The following is a 21,097-nucleotide window of genomic DNA, read 5'->3' as shown; positions in this document are numbered from 1 at the left end:
CTCTCTCCTCTACTGAGTCAGAGAATGGGGCTGAAAGCCTAATAGACGTCCTTTGTTATTTCCTCTCCAAGGTTAGTGATGGCCAAACTCACCGGAACACGCTTACTTACAGTTAGGGATGGCCAAACTCACCGGAACACGCTGACTTGCAGTTAGTGATGGCCAAACTCACCGGAAAACGCTGACTTACAGTTAGTGATGACCAAACGCACCGGAACATGCTGACTTAGTTAGTGATGACCAAACGCACCGGAACACACTGACTTAGTTAGTGATTGCCAAACGCACCGGAACACGCTGACTTAGTTAGTGATGGCCAAATGTACCGGAACACACTGACTTACAGTTAGTGATGGCCAAACGCACCGGAACACACTGACTTACAGTTAGTGATGACCAAACGCACCGGAACACGCTGACTTAGTTAGTGATGACCAAACGTACCGGAACACGCTGACTTAGTTAGTGATGACCAAACGCACTGGAACACGCTGACTTAGTTAGTGATGGCCAAATGCACCGGAACACACTGACTTACAGTTAGTGATGGCCAAACGCACCGGAACACACTGACTTACAGTTAGTGATGGCCAAACGCACCGGAACACACTGACTTACAGTTAGTGATGGCCAAACGCACCGGAACACACTGACTTACAGTTAGTGATGACCAAACGCACCGGAACACGCTGACTTACAGTTAGTGATGGCCAAACTCACCGGAACACACTGACTTACAGTTAGTGATGGCCAAACTCACCGGAACACACTGAATTACAGTTAGTGATGGCCAAACGCACCGGAACACACTGACTTAGTTAGTGATGACCAAACGCACCGGAACACACTGACTTACAGTTAGTGATGACCAAACGCACCGGAACACACTGACTTACAGTTAGTGATGACCAAACGCACCGGAACACGCTGACTTACAGTTAGTGATGGCCAAACTCACCGGAACACACTGACTTACAGTTAGTGATGGCCAAACTCACCGGAACACACTGAATTACAGTTAGTGATGACCAAACTCACCGGAACACGCTGACTTAGTTAGTGATGGCCAAACGCACCGGAACACGCTGACTTAGTTAGTGATGGCCAAATGCACCGGAACACGCTGACTTAGTTAGTGATGGCCAAATGCACCGGAACACGCTGACTTAGTTAGTGATGGCCAAATGCACCGGAACACGCTGACTTAGTTAGTGATGGCCAAACGCACCGGAACACGCTGACTCACAGTGAGTGATGCACATTCGAGACCCACATTGGCTACCTGATACTGGTGATAAAAGCATAGCACTCTGGCATACTAACAAATGAGCATAACTGATCTAATCAAATGTAGAGTACCATCTCGAATTACTACTGCATTATTCAATTTGACCTGTGAATGGTTCCATATGACTTATTACTGGCCATAGCTTATTAGGACTAGCCATAGCTTATTAGGACTAGCCATAGCTTATTTAGAGAGGGAATTCCCATTAAGCTGGACTGTTTATGTGTTGCCACATGCCAACAACTCTCAATGTTGGAAACAACTAAGTCGTTTTAAAGAAAAATGCATTAGAATATCCAAGTTCATAAAGAAACAAAAAGAGAAACTATTCATTTGTGGGTCAATACAGGCTCATCCAAACATACACACACACACACACAAATCATACTGTATAAACAGCAAATACCTTCTCACACTCAGAGCAGAACGCAAACAGGCCAATACGTCGCACACATTGCTACTTGTGTGTGTGTGTGTGTGTGTGTGTGTGTGTGTGTGTGTGTGTGTGTGTGTGTGTGTGTGTGTGTGTGTGTGTGTGTGTGTGTGTGTGTGTGTGTGTGTGTGTGTGTGTGTGTGTGTGTGTGTGTGTGTGTGTGAGAAAGAAAGTCTGACCCTAAGCCCCATGAGGATGTGGTGGGTCTGAACTATTTAAACATGTTCCACTCGGCTTCATTTCCTCTCCAGACTAGCTACCTAGATTATCGAGACTACCTGGAAATCCTGAAAATATGTAATCTCACAGAAAGTAGGGAAGGATTCAGCTGCCTGCTGGCTGGTGGCACGGCATATGTTGTGGCTATACATGCCACAGCAGGTGTAAATGACTGGAAGAGAGAAAAGACAATGTGCATGTGTATTTATTCAAATGACACTGACGGTAGTTAATTGAAAAGCAACAATGGGCCTCCCGGGTGGCGCAGTGGTTAAGGGCGCTGTACTGCAGCGCCAGCTGTGCCATCAGAGTTCCTGGGTTCGCGCCCAGGCTCTGTCGTAACCGGCCGCGACCGGAAGGTCTGTGGGGCGACGCACAATTGGCCTGGCGTCACCCGGGTTAGGGAGGGCTTGGTCGGTAGGGGCGTCCTTGTCTCATCGCGCACCAGCGACTCCGGGCTGGGCGCAGTGTGCGCTAACCAAGGTGGCCAGGTGCACGGTGTTTCCTCTGGCGCATTGGTGCGGCTGGCTTCCGGGTTGGATGCGTGCTGTGTTAAGAAGCAGTGCGGCTTGGTTGGGTTGTGTATCGGAGGACGCATGACTTTCAACCTTCGTCTCTCCCGAGCCCGTACGGGAGCCCAATTGGACACTACGAAATTGGGGAGAAAAAATTGTACATTTTTTTTAAAAAGACAACAAAAAAAAAAAAGAAAAGCAACCAGCATTTGTCACATCGAGAAAAGTTAAGGAAACGGACGACTCCTAATACTTTACGTTATTTCTCCTGTCCCAGTCAAGTGTGTATGTGTGTGTGTGTGTGTGAATACACAACAAAGTGTCCTATGTGTGCTTACTGCTCATAAATAAATATAGCATTTGGGGAAATTTCCGTTTCAAGATGCTGGAAAATGTCATTAGATTCCATTTCCACTATCAATAATTAAAACAATGGTGTTCATCAAGAGGCTCCATCTCAGCAGCTGAAGCACACAGGGAGTCAGTCCTTTTTCCCTTTAAGAGAGAATCATCAACCCTTTCAAGTCATCTTCTCTCTCTCTCTCTCTCTCTCTCTCTCTCTCTGTCTCTCTGTATCTCTCTCTCTCTGTCTGTCTGTCTGTCTGTCTGTCTGTCTGTCTGTCTGTCTGTTTGTCTGTCTCTCTGCCCCCCCCCTCGCTTTCTCTCCCCCTCCATCTCTGCCAGTTCCACAGCTTCTACCATCTACACTACAGCACAACAACCCACCTAGGAGACAATTGCGTACGGATAGTTCTTGACAGATGGTTCCATAGATAGGTATATACTGTGAACGTCTCTGCAGTGGGAGTCATTTTAGATTGCGCTCTCTAAGGACAGTGGACGGTGGTGGGAAGTTAGAGTAGAGGGACGTAGGGAAGTGACACTGATGAGAGCTGAGGCGTGCAGCAATGAGGGAGCTAGCTGATGGTTGGCACCGTATTGGCCTAAGGGCATAAACCACAGTAGAAGCTAATTCTTGACAGCTGTCAGTGCAGGGGAGAGGGAGAGAGCTGTTTCAGGAGCTGCTCGGGACAAGATTATTTCACCTCCGGAGTGAAAATTGCAGTCCCACTTCTAGTTACAGTACCGCACTTCAATTCCAAGTGGTCGTCGGGTTTAGGCGTTTTTAATTCAATTGACAAGGAAAGGAGGAAGGAGAGTCCACATGCTTCTTGGTCCTTTTTTATTTGTGTTATAATTTCCTCCTCCAGCACCCGCGTGCTGGATCTGCATGTTTTCCCTTTCTCTCTTTCAAATTGTCAAAGCTTCCTTAATGGTCGACTAGACGCTTTCCGCCCACCTTCAGAGAGAGAGAGACACTCAAGCAGCCCAGTCTTTTTCTAACAGGCAGCATGGAGGCTCCAGAAATGTAATCCTCCCTCCAGGGGACATTTAAAAACACAAAGAGCGGAGAGAAACTGATCCTGGAGGGAAGGGAAAGCGCTACTCTAACCCAGGGTTTCCCACGTTCTAACTCCATTAGGCGGGCCCCTCCCATGCAGCTCTGTGTCCTTGCTCTGGTTTGTATTTGTTAATGCACAACGGTTCAAGTAGTTGCTCCCTGTTTCAGTCCATTTTGCTTTCATTTGGTGCCTGGTGAATACGACCCTGTCCATGTCCGGAATGGATTGATGAGGTGGTGCTACTTTTGATTTTGTTCGTCTGTTGGATGCATTCAGCACCATACAGTGTCCCTGCGATCGCAAATGGCCGACTCGTCAAGAAAACAACGGAGAGTGATTGAAGGCTCAGTGGGTTCTAGAAAGAGCCGAGCTCTGAGTGGAGCTAGAAATACAGTGTATACAAAACATGACATAGACTGACCAGGTGAATCCAGGCGAAAGCTACGATCCCTCATTGATGTCACTTGTTAAATCCACTTCAACCAGTGGAGATGAAGGGGAGGAGACAGGTTAAAGAAGGACTTTTAAGCCTTGAGACAGTTAAGACATGGATTGTGTGTGTGTGCCATTCAGCAGGGGAATAGGTAAGACAAAAGATTGAAGTTCCTTTGAATGGTGTATGGTAGTAGGTAGCCAGGCACACCGGTTTTGTCAAGAACTGCAACGCTGCTGTGTTTTTCACACTCAACAGTTTCCTGTGTGTATCAAGAATGGTCCACCACCCAAAGGGCATCCAGCCAACTTGACACAATTGTGGGAAGCATTGGAGTCAACATGGGCCAGCAACTCAATATTAGGAAGGTGTTCCCAATGTCTGGGTATGCTCAGTGTATACATCATGACACTCCAGACAAAATCCGACTAGACATATGCTGGCGCTACATTGGCGTTGCATAATCTACCATCGTCTTACCAAAGAGGATGATTTACACTTGAGTAGGCTTCGACATACTACATGCTCATTTCAGTATTTCACCGATGTTGAAATGTAGAGGACACCTGCTGAAATGTGTTGGCAGCTAGCTGCTTGTACCTAACACATGCAGCATCTTTTTCATTCAATGTCACTTCTTCACCGTTTGCCCGAGTCCAAACTTTCAAGTAGGGAGAGTCTATGGCCGTGTCCGAATACCCGCACTTGTCCATGTCTTTAGTCCACGTTTTGAGTCTCGAGCACCGAAACAAGGTTATCATACAGCCCATAGCCTTCCTTTTAGAGAGCAACGCTTGACGCAGATTCAAATGGACAGAAGTGAGGAGAAATAGCAAGCAGTAAATGTCAGCGTTTTGCCAATGCAAATGTGCTTTGATAATCTGGGCGTCAACTCTAATTGAGAAGAATGGCAGAAATGATCAAGTAACGAAATAGGTCGGGGTGCCCGGGGCGTTCTCTTATGGCATTGGAGGGTTGGCTGATTCAATCTCCGTCAAAGGCAGTCCTTGGGCTGGGCTAAAGTGTGGATGCCAGCTTGGCATTTAGCATTAGTAATGGGCTGGTGAGTTCCTGGGAGGCGAGCCCAGGGTTGGGTAAGTTACCTTCTAAATGTAATCCGTTATAGTTACCTGTTCAAAATTGTAATCGGCAATGTAACTTTTGGATTACCCAAACTCAGTAACGTAGTCTGATTACATTCAGTTACTTTTAGATTACTTTCCCCTTAAGAGGCATCAGAAGAAGACACACATGTGTGTTACCAATTGAGCCACATCTATTGCGATAAATCAATGTTACTGTTTACACCGCTGGCCATATATGGATGTTACATTTTCATTTATGGGTTGGTTATGAGGGCTTCTTCTAACCCATCACTTTCTACTGTACTACATATGATTAACATTATATCTTTACATTAAAAACAAAAGTCTATTAGAATTCCAGTCATTCCAATAAATGTTATACCCCTTGATCTTCAATAATAGGACTTGGAAATATGTCAGTATAGATTAGCCACATATTTTTTTACCTGAGCATGACTCCAAAACTAAGGACTAATTAGCCAGCCTTACTCGGTTTATGATTTTGTTGTCAAGGAGGACTGACTGGGCTTATTGATTTGAGTTGAAGAATAAATGCTGCGCTCATGGAGTGGGCTGCTTTGAGCACTACCGAGGGCTATTTACATGTGAAAATGAATGCCACATGCTGCATTTGCTTTAGGTCTGTTGTTGACCTTTTTTTTGGTGACACCTTGATATCTTGATTGCATGCAGCTGTTTAAAGGGCAAATCCACAGATGAAACAATAACCAAATGACTCCCCACCTCTGTTTTGGCAAAAAAAACTGAAGGATGGGCCTGGAGAAATGTAACCACTCTCAGGTTAATAGACAGAACTATGGGTGCAAGGACTGACCATCCATGATATCAAAATTATTGTTTTAACCATGTTAAGAGGCTATACAGTGTTTGTTTACATTTACAATATATCTACTTTGTGCGTGACACAAGTAATTTTTCCAACAATTGTTTACAGACAGATTATTTAACTCATAATTCACTGTATCACAATTCCAGTGGGTCAGAAGTTTACATACACTAAGTTGACTGTGCCTTTAAACAGCTTGGAAAATTCCAGTCAATGCTGTCATGGCTTTAGAAGCTTCTGATAGGATAATTGACATCATTTGAGTCAATTGGAGGTATACCTGTGGATGTATTTCAAGGCCTACCTTCAAACTCAGTGCCTCTTTGCTTGAAATTATGGGAAAATCAAAAGAAATCAGCCAAGACCTCAGAAATACAATTGTAGACCTCCACAAGTCTGGTTCATTCTTGAGAGCAATTTCCAAACCCCTGAAGGTACCACGTTCATCTGTACAAACAATAGTATGCAAGTATAAACACCATGGGACAACGCAGCCATCATACCGCTCAGGAAGGAGACGCGTTCTGCCTCCTAGAGATGAACGTACGTTGGTGCGCAAAGTGCAAATCAGTCCCAGAACACCAGCAAAGGACCTTGTGAAGATGCTGGAGGAAACAGATATAAAAGTGTCTATATCCACTGTAAAACGAGTCCTATATCGACATAACCTGAAACAAGGAAGAAGCCACTGCTCCAAAACTGCTATAAAAAAGCTGGTTTGCAACTGCACATGAGGACAAAGATTGTACTTTTTGGAGAAATGTCCTCTGGTCTGATGAAACAAAAATAGAACTGTTTGGCCATAATGACCAATGGAGGAAAAAGGGGGAGGCTTGCAAGCCGAAGAACACCATCCCAACCTTGAAGCGCAGTTGTGGCAGTATCATGTTGTGAGGTTGCTTTGCTGCAGGAGGGACATTCATGCATGCAAAACACTCACTTACACTCACTTAAACAACACACTCCCTTTTGTTAATGGCTTTGAGCCAGCTCGTGACAAGTGGGGGCTCATCCGGGATGTCACGAACCGGCTCAAAGCCCGTAACAAAAGGGAGACAATGTGGAGATAAGGAGTAACAAAATATATATTTATTAAATAATGTGATAATGCAGGGTGTTGAAAGATGCCAAAGCAAACAACCAAAAGGCCACCAAGAAACACAACAAAAACTATGTGTTTGCATGGAGAGAGTCTCTTCCATGAATGTGGAAGAGGTCTATTTATCCTGGGACACACCTGGCCCAGGTGTTTCCCATGTAGCTGACGACCCTCCCAACTCCGCCCACCGGCATCCTAATAAGGAAACAAGAACAAAGAGAGAATACGGCAGACAGAGTGGGAGGGTCGTCACACTTCCTTATTTAAAGTACGTGTACCCGCCCTTGTTTTGTGCGGGATTGTTTTTGTGTTACGTGTGTGCGTTAGGTAGAGGTGTTTATATTTCTGGACTTGGCACCCTGTGTTTTGGGTAGTCACATTTACTGTCCCTGTATTTTGGGCTTGTTTATTTTTGTGCCATATTAAAGAGCACCTTTTCCCAGTGGAACTCTCTGCGCCCGATTCCTTCCTCACCCACCTAGTCCCGCGTGACACTAGGATTAAATGACAGGAATTGTGAAAAACTGAGTTTAAATGTAGTTGCCTAAGGTATATGTAAACTTCCGACTTCACCTGTATATATACACACTACCGTAGATATATACACTACCGTTCAAAAGTTTGGGGTCACTTAGACATTTCCTTGTTTTCTGAAAGAAAAGCAAATTTTTTGTCAATTAAAATAACATCAAATTGATCAGAAATACAGTGTAGACATTGTTAATGTTGTTGTAAATGACAATTGTAGCTGGAAACGGTTGAATCTAGATAGGCGTACAGAGGCCCATTATCAGTAACCATCACTCCTGTGATCCAATGGCACGTTGCGTTAGCTAATCATTTTTTGTATAGTTCATCATTTTAAATGGCTAATTGATCATTAGAAAACACTTTTGCAATTATGTTAGCACAGTTGAAAACTGTTGTTCTGATTAAAGAAGCAATAACACTGTCCTCCATTAGACTAGTTGAGTATCTGGAGTATCAGCATTTGTGGGTTCGATTACAGGCTCAAAATGGCCAGAAACAAAGACTTTCTTCTGAAACTCATCAGTCTATTCTTGTTCTGAGAAATGAAGGCTATTCCATGTGAGAAATTGCCAAGAAACTGAAGATCCTGTACAACACTGTGTACTACTCCCTTCACAGAACAGCGCAAACTGGCTCTAACCAGAATAGAAAGAGGAGTGGGTGGCCCCAGTTCACAACTGAGCAAGAGGACAAGTACATTAGTGTCTAGTTTGAGAAACAGTCCTCAACTGGCAGCTTCATTAAATAGTACCCGTAAAACACCAGTCTCAACGTCAACAGTGAAGAGGCAACTCCGGGATACTGGCCTTCTAGGCAGAGTTCCTCTGTCCAGTGTTTGTGTTCTTTTGCCCATCTTAATCTTTTATTTTTATTGGCCAGTCTGAGATATGGCTTTTTCTTTGCAACTCTGCCAGACTGCCCCGAAGGCCATTTTTATTTGTAATTCCAGCCCCTGTCCCCGCAGGAGGTCTTTTTCCTTTTGGCAGGCCTTCATTGTAAATAAGAATTTGTTCTTTAACTGACTTGCCTAGTTCAATAAAGGTTTTTCATTTTAAGTCTATTTTCTCTTGAACCATATGGTCTGTCTACTGGAAAATCATGGACAATATGGACACAGATATAACAAATGAATACTATATGAATACATTCTCAAGTATAAATTGCCAAAGTTACGATAGATTGCCATATATTTTCTGTTAATTACCAAAATTACTGAAGATTCCGGTAACTTTGGTAAATTACCGGTAGCTTTGGAGCCCTAAATAGGAGTGAACGGAAAGAGAGAGGGAGTAACCAGAACTAGCTCAGACTCATCCACTATCTTCAATCTTTAAATGCATTGAAAATAACTTTTATATCAAACAATCTCAAGAAACATTTTGTGATTTTGTGATTACTCTCACTTTAATTCAATAAATCTCTCGAAAACTTGAAACCCATCAAAGGATCCCATCAATTTATCAACGAACTGTAGAAGTATCAGCCTCATTCAATACACAATACACAAACAACCATGATTGGACCAACACAATCAACAGTCACCAGTAGTAGCGAATGAAATCGTGAATGACTGTTCATTCACAGATAGACTGTTCACACATGTAAATCCATGAATCATACAAGTGAAGGGATCAGGGGTGAAAGTCCATTACGCTAGATAATAATGGCCACAGAATCACAATTGTTTCAATAAAGTGTACACCTACGCCTATATGTGTTGCACTGACAACCCTAAGAGGAGATATCTAAGCTCATTTGGAAATATTGATTTCCATATGTAGAATATATATCGAAATGGAGAGTGTATAACCTATCAAATATGTTTCTTATCCCTGCCAATATGTTGTTTGGCTGATCTTCTTTGACGGTAGCTAGCTGGGCTGGATGTTGTTTTGCAGGGATCTGGTGCACTGCAAGGATCTGGATAAGGTAGCCTCTAGGACTGTAGCCATATGGGGAGAGGATGGAGGGAAAATAGGAGGAGAGAAAAGAGGGGGGAGGGTGGGAAGAGAGAGTAGGAGAGGGAAGGGTGAAGAATACCGCCTGCCTGGTTGGCTACTTTGTTTGCTGTTTGGAGGCTGTTGTAATGCCATCAAGTCAGTCAGTCAGTCAGTCAAAGCAATACATAGATGTTGTTCCTGTTCAGAAGTAACACACCTGTTTTACAAATACAACAAATCAACAAGGATCTCATTCGTTGATTCAGGTGTTTTCAAAGCCTGAACACCCTGCTCTACTTTCATCCATACTCAACCAGGCATGGCATCCCTTAGGGTAGAGTTCTGCATCGGGTCAGATACCCATGGTTCCCCACGGGTGACATGTGTGGAGATAAAATATAGGAGTGTCTACAGATGTAAGATCTTAATTTGATCACCCTGTTGCAGGATAGCGTTCTTCTAGTGTAGTTTTGGTTAAAAAATACATTTAAAGTTTGTCATTTCCACTTTGAAAACCAAAAAATTTATCAACCCCTACAAAAATTTCCATTAATTAGAATCCACATAATAATTCACATTTCACGTTGCAGCTGGATTAACTTCCTGCTTCCTGCAAATTAAGATCCTACATCTGTATATAGTGTCTTATATGGGCAAGGCCCTACAGTATGTAGGCTACCCTATGGCTAAGTCTTAGGCATATCAAGTATCACAACTAGGGCACTAATGACAATTAACAGAATGAACTTCCTTTGACAAAACATCTCATTGAACATCTCATAATCCCTTGAACTGCACAAACAGCACGACTCAGCAATCTGCCCATCTCATGAGAATGGAATTGACAATCGTCATGGCTACAGTGAGCTCCAGTGCTTCAGGTGCTGGTGCAGACATGTCATGATAGATTAGAGAAGAGAACAAGATAATACATGTCGGCTGGTTCCATCCTCCATCTGTTGCTATGACAACACTATGCGGTAACTCTGTGACTAAAACAATCTCTGTTTTAGGGGTACATGAGTAGGGGGAGGGACACATTTGGCAAGAGAGGTGTTTATTGTGAACTGAAACTGATTTCCAAATGGTCATGCGAAGACGCAGCGGAAATTTTTTACCAAATGAAGTAGCCTGAAATAAATGAGTTTACTGTTTCATTCTACACCCAATGTAGGGAGTGCTTATATTTGTTCTGTTTCACACAATGTATTGTCATACATAACCAACCAATGCAAGAGTTTGCTTATTGCTTCAACATGCAAGCTGCCATCTCTCCGACACACCTACCAACAGGCTAGGACGTCATGAACTTTGACAGTAGTGCAAATCGAACTGGTGCACAATGAAAACCTATCCACAACAACACAGCTATTCATCCCTGTCATATTGTACGCAATATATACAAAAGTACGTGGACACCCCTTCAAATTAGTGGATTTGGCTATTTCAGCCACACCCGTTGCTGACAGGTGTATAAAATTGAGGACGCCGCCATGCAATCTCCATAGACAAACATTGGCAGTCGAATGGCCTTACTGAAGAGCTCAGTGACTTTCAACGTGGCACCATCATGGGATGTCACCTTTCCAAAAAGTCAGTTCATCAAATTCCTGCCCTGCTAGAGCTGCCCCAGTAAACTGTAAGTGCTATTATTGTGAAGTGGAAACGTTGAGGAGCAACAACGGCTCAGCCGCAAAGTGGTAGGCCACACAAGCTCACAGAACAGGACCACCGAGTGCTGAAGCGCACAGCGCGTAAAAATCATCTGTCCTCGGTTGCAACACTCACTACTGAGTTCTAAACTGCCTCTGGAAGCAAAGTCAGCACAATAACTGTTCGTGGGGAGCTTCACCATATGCAATGCCAAGCGACGGCTGGAGTGGTGTAAAGCTCGTCAGTATTGGACTCTGGAGCAGTGGAAACGCGTTCTCTGGAGTGATGAATCACGCTTCACCATCTGGTAGTCTGACAGACAAATCTGGGTTTGGTGGATTGCAGGATAACGCTACCTGACCAAATTGATATATGTCAACTGTAAAGTTTGGTGGAGGATGAATAATGGTATGGGGCTGTTTTTCATGGTTCGGGTTAGGCCCCTTAGTTCCAGTGAAGGCAAATCTTAACGCTACAGCATACAATGACATTCTAGATTCTGTGCTTCCAACTTTGTGCCAACAGTTTGGCAAAGGCCCTTTCCTGTTTCAAGCATGACAATACGCCCGTGCACAAAGTGAGCTCCATACAGAAATGATTTGTCAAGATTTGTGCAGAAGAACTTGAATGGTCTGCACAGAGCCCTGACCTCAACCCCATCAAACACCTTTTGGATGAATTGGAATGCCGACTGCGAGCCAGGCCTAATTGCCCAACATCAGTGCCCGACCTCACTAATGCTCTTGTGGCTGAATGGAATCAAGTCCCTCATCAATGTTCCAACATCTAGTGCAAAGCCTTCCCAGAAGAGTGGAGGCTGTTATAGCAGCAAATGGGGGACCAACTCCATACTAATTCCCATGATTTTGGAATGAGATGTTCGACAAGCAGGTGTACATCATGTAGTGTATCAATGACCTTTAGAGTTGCAGCGGGGCCCTGTTGTCATCGATACGCATATACTGTACTAAAGTGAGACTGAGTCCCACTGTGAACACACTGCAGTAGAAGAGGATACCTCCAGGACTTGGCTGGACTCGTGGGAGAGGGGGGGGGTAGAGTGGGAGAGAAAGCTAGAGAGAGATGGAGAGAGGGGAGAGACAGAGAAAGATGGGGAAAAGAGAGGGAGAGAGAGAGAAACAGAGAGCAAGAGAAAGATGGGGAAAAGAGAGGGAGAGACAGACAGAGAGAGAGCGAGAGAGAGTGAGAGCGAGAGAGAGAGACAGACAGATAGATGGTGCCAGGCTCATCTATAATTGAGACAGGCTGCTCAGATGAGCTTGAATTAAATTCAAGAGGGTGTCCCCGTGATGGAAATATCCAGCACCTGAATTCTCCTCCCTCCCACTCACTGTATCTCTTTCTCCCTATCTCCCTCTATTTTGATCCCTCCCTCCCTCTTTCCTTTCTCCCTCTCTCTCCTTCTCCCTCCCTTTCTCCTTCTCTGTCCATCTTTCTTCCTCCTCTTTCTTCCCCCTCTTTCTTTCTCTTTCAATCTCTTTTGCCTCAGTAGCATATGCACTGTTGGTGACATTACCTCAGTCTTCTCTCCTGATTCCGTGAGACTGTGGAACCTAATATAGCAGATTTGACTACAGGCCATACTGTAGAGAGATTATCTTGTTTGCACAGCAAATCCACATAAAAATGACATCCCACTCTCTGCTCTCGAAAGTCATTCAGTTCAATAGATGGCTTTATGCACATATCATCACTTTGCATACTACTGCAGGTTGGTGCTTTGTCATTCCAATGGTGACAGAGAGCTTCGCTTCATGCTAGTTAGATGTGTTCAATGCCTATGGCGGAAACCCAGAGTGAATGATAGGGACTTTAATGTAGCCAATGAATGCAAAGTACTGTCTCACTGATATTATAAGTACCTAACAAAACTGAAGAAAGACAATAACTAAACAGATTGGACATTAAAACATGCACACGCGCGCACACACACACACACACACACACACACACACACACACACACACACACACGAGTGCACAGGTACACACACACACACACGCGCACGCATATGCGCACGGCAACACACACACGCACGTACGCACACACACACACGCGCGCACACATACGTGCACGGCAACACACACGCGCACGGCAACACACACACACACACACACACACAGGGATAGAGGGACAGAGTTATATTTCTCAAGTGTGAAGGATGAGACTAATGGCAGATTTACTCAGAAATCCAGAAATACTATGTTTCATGGGGTAGTCAATGTAATGTTTTTTTTTTAAATGCCACTGATTGGAATGAGTCATTATTGTGGCACCTACAGATCTAGACAGACAGCGCAACAGAGAGAGATAGAGAGAGATAGAGAGATTAACTCCCATATACTGTATCTCCTGGGTGAAATACCACAGTGAGAGAGAGAGAGAGAGAGAGAGAGAGAGAGAGAGAGAGAGAGAGAGAGAGAGAGAGAGAGAGAGAGAGAGAGAGAGCATGGTGAGACAGACAGACAGACAGACAGACAGACATAGAAAGAGAGCATGGTGAGAGAGAGTAAAAGTGAGAGTGTGTGTTGAATCAGGTATGCAAAACCCTGAAATTCTACAGAGAGAGCAGAGAGAGAGAGAGAGCATGGTCAGAGAGAGCATGGTGAGAGAGAGAGAGACAGACAGACAGACAGGCAGACAGACAGACAGACATAGAAAGAGAGCATGGTGAGAGAGAGTAAAAGTGAGAGTGTGTGTTGAATCAGGTATGCAAAACCCTGAAATTCTACAGAGAGAGCAGAGAGAGAGAGAGAGAGCATGGTCAGAGAGAGCATGGTGAGAGAGAGAGAGACAGACACAGACAGACAGACAGACAGACAGACAGAGAGAGCATGGTGAGAGAGAAACAGAGAGAGTAAGAGTGTGTGTTGAATCAGGTATGTAAAACCCTGAAATTCTACAGTCACCAACTCATCTGTCCTCTCCCTCTCTGTTTACCTAATGTGTTTGTGTTTGGGCATGTCTGACCCTCTGGTCTGGAATGTTGACTTACCCTCATGTGTGTTACCCTCGTGACCTGCCCAGCACGCAATAAAAATATGGGCCCAATAAACCCTATGGGCCCTCGTCAAAAGCAGTGCACTAAATGAGGAATAAGGAGTAATTTGGGATGCAGGTCATGATGTTTATGCGTGAGAGATGGTGATTGGCCACACAGCATGTATGAGTTTCTCTACTCACCCAATCCCCACAGTCTGCTCTGTGTAATAGAGGTTAAAGCTGTTTGATTATTCCATTTGAATATATGAATACGGTGAGAAATTCAAATTGAGAAATGATGTATTATAGTGGTGCCTCCACACAGACCACACACACACACACAGAACACCGACTACATTCAACTGAACTGGCATTCGATTCAATAGAATAGTCTGCGTGTAATAGGATAGGTTTAGATGAAGCATTTGTAAAAACAGGATGTTGTTCTGTGACAGAATTTCACGACTGTCATTACACTACTTCGGCAGAGTGAGAGACAGAGAAGGAGAACAGAAGAGAACTCTACTGTGAGCGTTCATCAGACCAATCTGAAACACGGATGAATGTGAAGACTGTAAATGGATCCCATCGCAGCACAGAGGCATCAAGCTCTGGTTTCCTCTTGATTACATTTTTCAAAAAGGGACCGAATCGGAACGAATGATGTCACCACAGACACACACACACACACACGCACTACATGATGTATAGTGATTACAATAAGATTGTCTTGTTCCGTCTCCAAAGGAACAAGCCACCTGCATGGCCTTAAGTGTTTCTGTTGTTGTAGTATTCAGGACACGCAGAGGGACAGCAGCGAACTGAAAGACAACTGAAATAGGCAACTGAAATGTGCCAACTGAAATGTGCCAACTGAAATGTGCCAACTGAAATGTGCCAACTGAAATGTACCACTTTTGATTGCACATTTGAAAGAAGTCGAGGTTGATAGTAGAATGCAGATGGCGTTAAGATCATTGCCACATTGCATCACACTTGGCACCTCTATGTTGTAGGACGCGAGGTAAGCAGCCATTTTGGATCCTTGAATGCACAGCAGTTCCGAGCGAGAGGCATACCTCACTTACTAAAGGACAACGCAATGCCCAATGTCTGATGTAAGCACAGGAAACAGTTCGAGGAGAACTTTGTGCTGTAACTTTATAGCAGAACCAAGCTAGAAAAGGAACACCAAAGGTTCCCCAAAAGGACAAGATGTCAACTCATAATAGATTAATCTGCCTGACAAAATTCTGCTGAGGCAAGAAAATCCTTCACAGTTTGTAAAGGACAGAGACTGGATGTCAGGACCACGGGTCAGGGGATTACTGTAAATTGGAGGAGATTGGCCTACAGGCTCCAAGTGGTCCATGGGAGAATCCAACCAAATGACCAATCACCCACGCCACAATCACATCTCTCTCTGCAACACAATATCAGAGAGAAATCGGATTTCCACCCAGGCCCACCCATGCCTATGCCCCTGATGTGCATACCAGTCATGTTGTTTTAACACACTTAAACCCACAATATGAGTATTTTATAATGCAACGCCTATGATCAAATCAATTGTTATCAGGAGGTGAAAATCCTGTCTGTGTTATGAGAGGTCCCTCCCTAGACGGCTCATGGTCTGAGTCACAAATAGCACCATATTCCCTACTTGTGTACTACTTTTCAGCACAGCCCTATGGGTCCTGGTCAAAAGGAGTGCACTATATAGGGAAAAGGGTGCCCTTTGGAACGCAACTTACGGAGTCAGGAAGTTTAGACACTGAGGTAATTAGAGCCTTACAGCTCCAGCAACGATAATTAGGACCCCTCTTCCTCTACCTCTCCAATCTTTCTTTTCATCCCTTCATCCCATCTCTAGGGGCTGGCCTGACCAGTGAAAGATAGCAGGACAGACACTATTGATTCATTCTCCCAACACGGCAGGTTTGAAGATCAATGCAACATGAAGGTATTTGTGTCCTCATTAAGCGATCGATGCCTGTGAGGTCTCTCCTATGTTGGAAAAAAACACACTGCAGAGTTGGTCCATTCGGAGGCTTTGGAGCACTGATATGAATTTGTGGTAATGAGGTGTTTATTGCCATGGCCACATCACAACCCATGTGTTCATCCACACCTCTATACCTAGATCACTTTATCAGACCCCCAGACTATGTCCTGGCTTAGTAACAGTACAAATCCTAGTTCCCTCAACGTCGTCCTCTCTTTCTTCACCTTTATACCTCTGTCCTCCACCCTACCTGTCCACATCCCCCTATCCACATGCAGGGTTCTCTCCAGGATTTCTTTAACAAGGTGTAAATGTCGTGTCAGCACACAGCAACCCACGTTTCATGACCAGTCACCAACTTTAACCCGGCTTCAACCAGCTCTTATAAAACCGTTCAGCCCTTGTAGGTGGAAATGTCAGCTAGGCCAGTGATTACATACACCTTGACCATGACGCAACCGCTACAAGCTTAGTCATCTGGACAGGAAGGAATCTCATCGTTAGAGGGCACAGCAATGCACCCTGGGTGACCCTGGTTATTGGATATGGGAGAGGTGGTTTAAACTTTCACTCTGCCACTCGCTAAGCATGTGACCCATCAAAACAATAGCAGCTGTCATGCCAACTCATATAATCTCCATGGAAAATTCAGAAGCGGCTTAAACCACACGACTCATTCAATTATATGTCACCTTTTTATGTATTTAGCCAAGAGGCAATGGATTTGACCAATTTATTTTTGTTTCTAGGTTTGTGCAATATTCAATTTCCTATTCAAGTGTATGGAGATGCAATTGTCTTCACAAATAGATACTGAGTTTTTCTACTTCAAAAGCTCTAGACAAAAAAAACCCTCTATCTGAGTGGCAATAAACGAGATGTCAAACATACACATCTGTCCGTGTTTTTGTTCAACACAAATGACCTGCTGACGTGTTTACTTCAGAAAAGTCCCTTGTCAAGCCAAGCCCATTCCATTTCCTGTCTCTCCTGCATTATTCTGTCACCATTCACTGACCCATATTCTGCTTCAATTTTGTCATATAAACAGAAATGCATGAGCAACAAGCCCCAGCGGGGAGGACTCTGTGGTCCGTACTCACCATCCTTGCGGTGGTAGGTGATCTCCACCTTGCGCTCCTCAGACCCCATCAGAGCCTGGGCTACCTGGGCGATGGCATGCCTGTTGGTGAACTCTCCGTGGAGGAAGTCACAGGTGCACGGCCTCTGCATCACATCCGCCCGCGAGAAGCCGGTCATCTCACAGAAGCCATCGTTGCAGTAGATGATGGCGCAGTTCTGAACCCGGGCATTGGCTATAATGAATTTCTTATCTGTGAAGGTATAGAAGGGTGTATGATCATAGTGGGGAAGAATGGGATGGTTAACACATTCATGGTAGCATCAGAGGTATGTGATATAATACCACTCTGCATGATGCTTCATATACAGAATCAAATATACACTGTATTATAAATCACTCAAAAATATACAGATGATCCATTAAACATTTCTCTTTCAGTCCTATCATGGCTAAGGGTGCATTGCTTCAGCATTTGTTAATGGAGGTGTGTGCTTCATTCCTCTTGATTAATGTTCATGCCATAGCCATACTATAAAACAGAGAGATCCACATTGAATAACTGGCACATAACCACCTGACCATAACCATTTCAAATGTGGGAGTATTTGAAAAAGGTTATATGTATGTTATTTGGATACTACTTATTGCCATGTAATCTTGTGGAGAAACATAAGTGGTTGCTACTTCGAAGTACCTTAGATAATGCTCAATGATATCCCATATTTAAATTATTTTACCCACAACTCTCCCACTTCTAAAGTATCACAAGCGCAACACTATTAGCTCTACTCTTACTGATTGTTCCAAAAAAATGTTGTCGAAGTACCAATTGTCAGATCAAAAATATTAACTTCCTTTATTTTGTACGTGTGCAAGCAAGGAATATACATTTTCCTACCATTATGAATATTATGAATTTAAAGATACATTATTGTGAAAACACAAAGATAATACTCACTTTGTCCCTCAAATTTCTTTATAATTATCCCCAAAAAGGTGTTTTGTGGCGCAACATGACCTCTCCGAACAGGCATGATTATTGCCAAAAATAAGAAAGATGCCGCTGTCCAAGTAGGAACGCACCTTTCTCCTGAGACTCAAGTTCTAGTGGCTCCAACCGCTAAAGCCTGAATGTCTCCCCGTTGTCTATACTCATCCTTAGGAAATCTCCCCCTCTTCCGACCTTTCCTTACTTCAACAAAAATATGGTCCGGCTAAGGCGCATTTTGACGCCTTCAAAGTGCACTTCGACAGCATTGACTCTGGAGTAAAAGGTTGTTGTACAGCGTAGTTTCTCCAACATTTCAAAATGATCATGTGAGGGACCCTGCCGCCGCTCTATAGCGTTGCGCTCGCTGCTACTGCTGCTGTTGTGGAGAATGGACTGATGCCCGCGGTGCCACCGACAGTGACGTTACCCCGCTCAGGCAGCGCTCAGCTCGTGCACCTCGCGATCAAGGCTGTGGAGGAAATAATATATCCATGCGTTGAGAAGAGGCTACGGGTGACGCCAGGCCAGGGCAATAAAGCTGTATCGTCTATTTTTACATTGACCCATGGAAAACACGTGGGTTTATGTCTCACGTTGACTGTGGCATGCCTGTAATTGCCAATGCATATAATGCATACAATGACTGCATGAATTTTAGACATACTGTAGTTGTTTATCAGATACAGAGAAATATACAGTTCCACAAATGAATCAATGGAAACAGGCTACAAGCACTAATGATTCTATCAAGTTACAAAGAGGGGGAAAACGTTGTAGATGTGGTTCCCTGTCCATGGTGCTGAAGTTGTAACAAAACTCCTTTTTAGAAGGACACACACGCACAAGCTCCCTCTTAAAACATCTGTCTCAGAATCTCAGCACAACCTCACCATCCATCTGGTCCACTGAGAAAACAATACAATAGCCAGGCGGCAGGGGAAGATACTAAGGCGCACAAAGCAGGCGAAGTCAGGATTTAGAACCTTTGCGTCTCTCAATGATTACCATACGGAGCAGTCATTCCGATTTGTCTCTTTACACTGTAAGACTTGTCTGTCATTTCAACAGCAAAACACTGTAGAATGCACAGTCAAATGCGGCACCTGTGTTTTACTGCGTTAATGTTGTAGATTGCACTGCTTTATGGGTAAAATGCAGAAACATACTGTTATTAACTGTTATTTGAAGCCTCCTGTAAAAAATGACTCTAACATACTGTATTTCTTCACAGTAAAAGCTTATAGCTACTGTAGATTCAACGTTTTAGTTTCAGACGACAACCTCATGCTGTCGGGTGACACACGTGACGCTCAGACTATTTTAGTAAATATCTTCTTAGCTGTGGTGAAGTGGAATAATATTTGTATCACATGCCGGTTTGGTGCTGCACCTTGACTTGTTTATAAGTATCTTTACTGATAGACAACTTTGAAAACTGCATGTTTTCTTATGTAACCATATGTGTTAACTTTTTCACTGTTGGTTAGAGCCCGTAAATAAGCATTTCACTGTAAGGTCTACTACACCTGTTGTATTCGGCGCGCGTGACAAATACACGTTGATTTGATTTGATTTGTTACTTCTATTGTCAATTGTATTGCTCATTGTTTTTAATATTGTTACTAATTTGAATAAATGTATTTTATGTGCAAACGTATTGGTTTTTTTTACATTTAGATTCCAGGGAGAATTTCACTGTAAATCTACAGCATTATACTGGCACCAGAGTTGCCAGCTCAATACTGTAATTTTGCTTTTTAGAAGCGATGCTGAAATATATTTGACAGAACAATTTTCCCGACTGTAAAACATATTACAGCATCCCTGCTGTACATTTAGTATTCATTTGTAAAAGTATAAATTACTAAAGTTACAATAGATTACCTGTTAATTACCAAAATTAAGTACATTTCCGGTAACGTTGGTAAATTACGGGTATATTTGCAAACCTACGTTTACTTAACTGAAGTTCATTTGAAAAAGTAGTTCACTACATCCAAACTACTTAGTCATAGGTTACTATATCACACACACACACACACACACACACACACACACACACACACACACACAAACACACACACACACACACACACACACACACACACACACACACACACACACACACACACACACACAAACACACACACACACACACACACACACACACACACACACACACACACACACACACACACACACACACACACACACACACACACACACACAAATTGCTGAAAATTGGCATGACTTCCCCACAGTCTGAATCACATTAAGGGTCGGTGTGACAGCCTTTTATGAACTGTGCTCATTTCACACACCCAACTCACTGATTAGACTGGCACTGTTTTGGCACCGCCACACAATCTGTCACAGCATTCACTGGATGAAACAGGAGACAGAGAACCAGATTGGAGTGTGTATAAGAACAAATAGTCCTTTCCGACAACAATCTGAATGAAACACCATAACATCTGAGCTTCCTGCTATCAGACGCATGCCAAAAACATTGTAAGAAGCAGCAAAAACAGACAAAAGGTGTCTGAATCCTAGCATTCTACTTCAATG

At 43.6% G+C, this 21,097-nt stretch overlaps 1 protein-coding gene across 2 annotated transcripts in view; it reads right to left on the bottom strand.

Moving 5' to 3' along the window:
- The window catches only part of LOC110495798 (voltage-gated inwardly rectifying potassium channel KCNH7), a 70,892-nt gene extending 51,890 nt beyond the window's left edge, over nucleotides 1-19,002 (bottom strand). Inside the window, exons 1-2 of one of the 2 annotated variants that reach the window (XM_090208080.1) lie at nucleotides 18,497-19,002; nucleotides 17,558-17,788 (exon numbers count right to left, since the gene is read on the bottom strand). In XM_090208080.1, coding sequence (XP_090064206.1) covers nucleotides 17,558-17,788; nucleotides 18,497-18,572 — 307 coding nt within the window. In that variant the 5' untranslated portion in view covers nucleotides 18,573-19,002. The remainder of the gene's footprint in view (nucleotides 1-17,557; nucleotides 17,789-18,496) is intronic. The other variant, XM_036952248.2, reaches the window with a different exon arrangement.
- Nucleotides 19,003-21,097: the final 2,095 nt, after the last annotated feature.

The sequence above is a fragment of the Oncorhynchus mykiss genome, chromosome 18 (genome assembly GCF_057628025.1).
Source record: "Oncorhynchus mykiss isolate SJ-2025 chromosome 18, ASM5762802v1, whole genome shotgun sequence".
NCBI classification, from domain to species: Eukaryota; Metazoa; Chordata; class Actinopteri; order Salmoniformes; family Salmonidae; genus Oncorhynchus; species Oncorhynchus mykiss.
The sequence above is the reverse complement of the archived record's forward strand: the minus strand, read 5'-3'. Positions and strand labels throughout refer to the sequence as shown.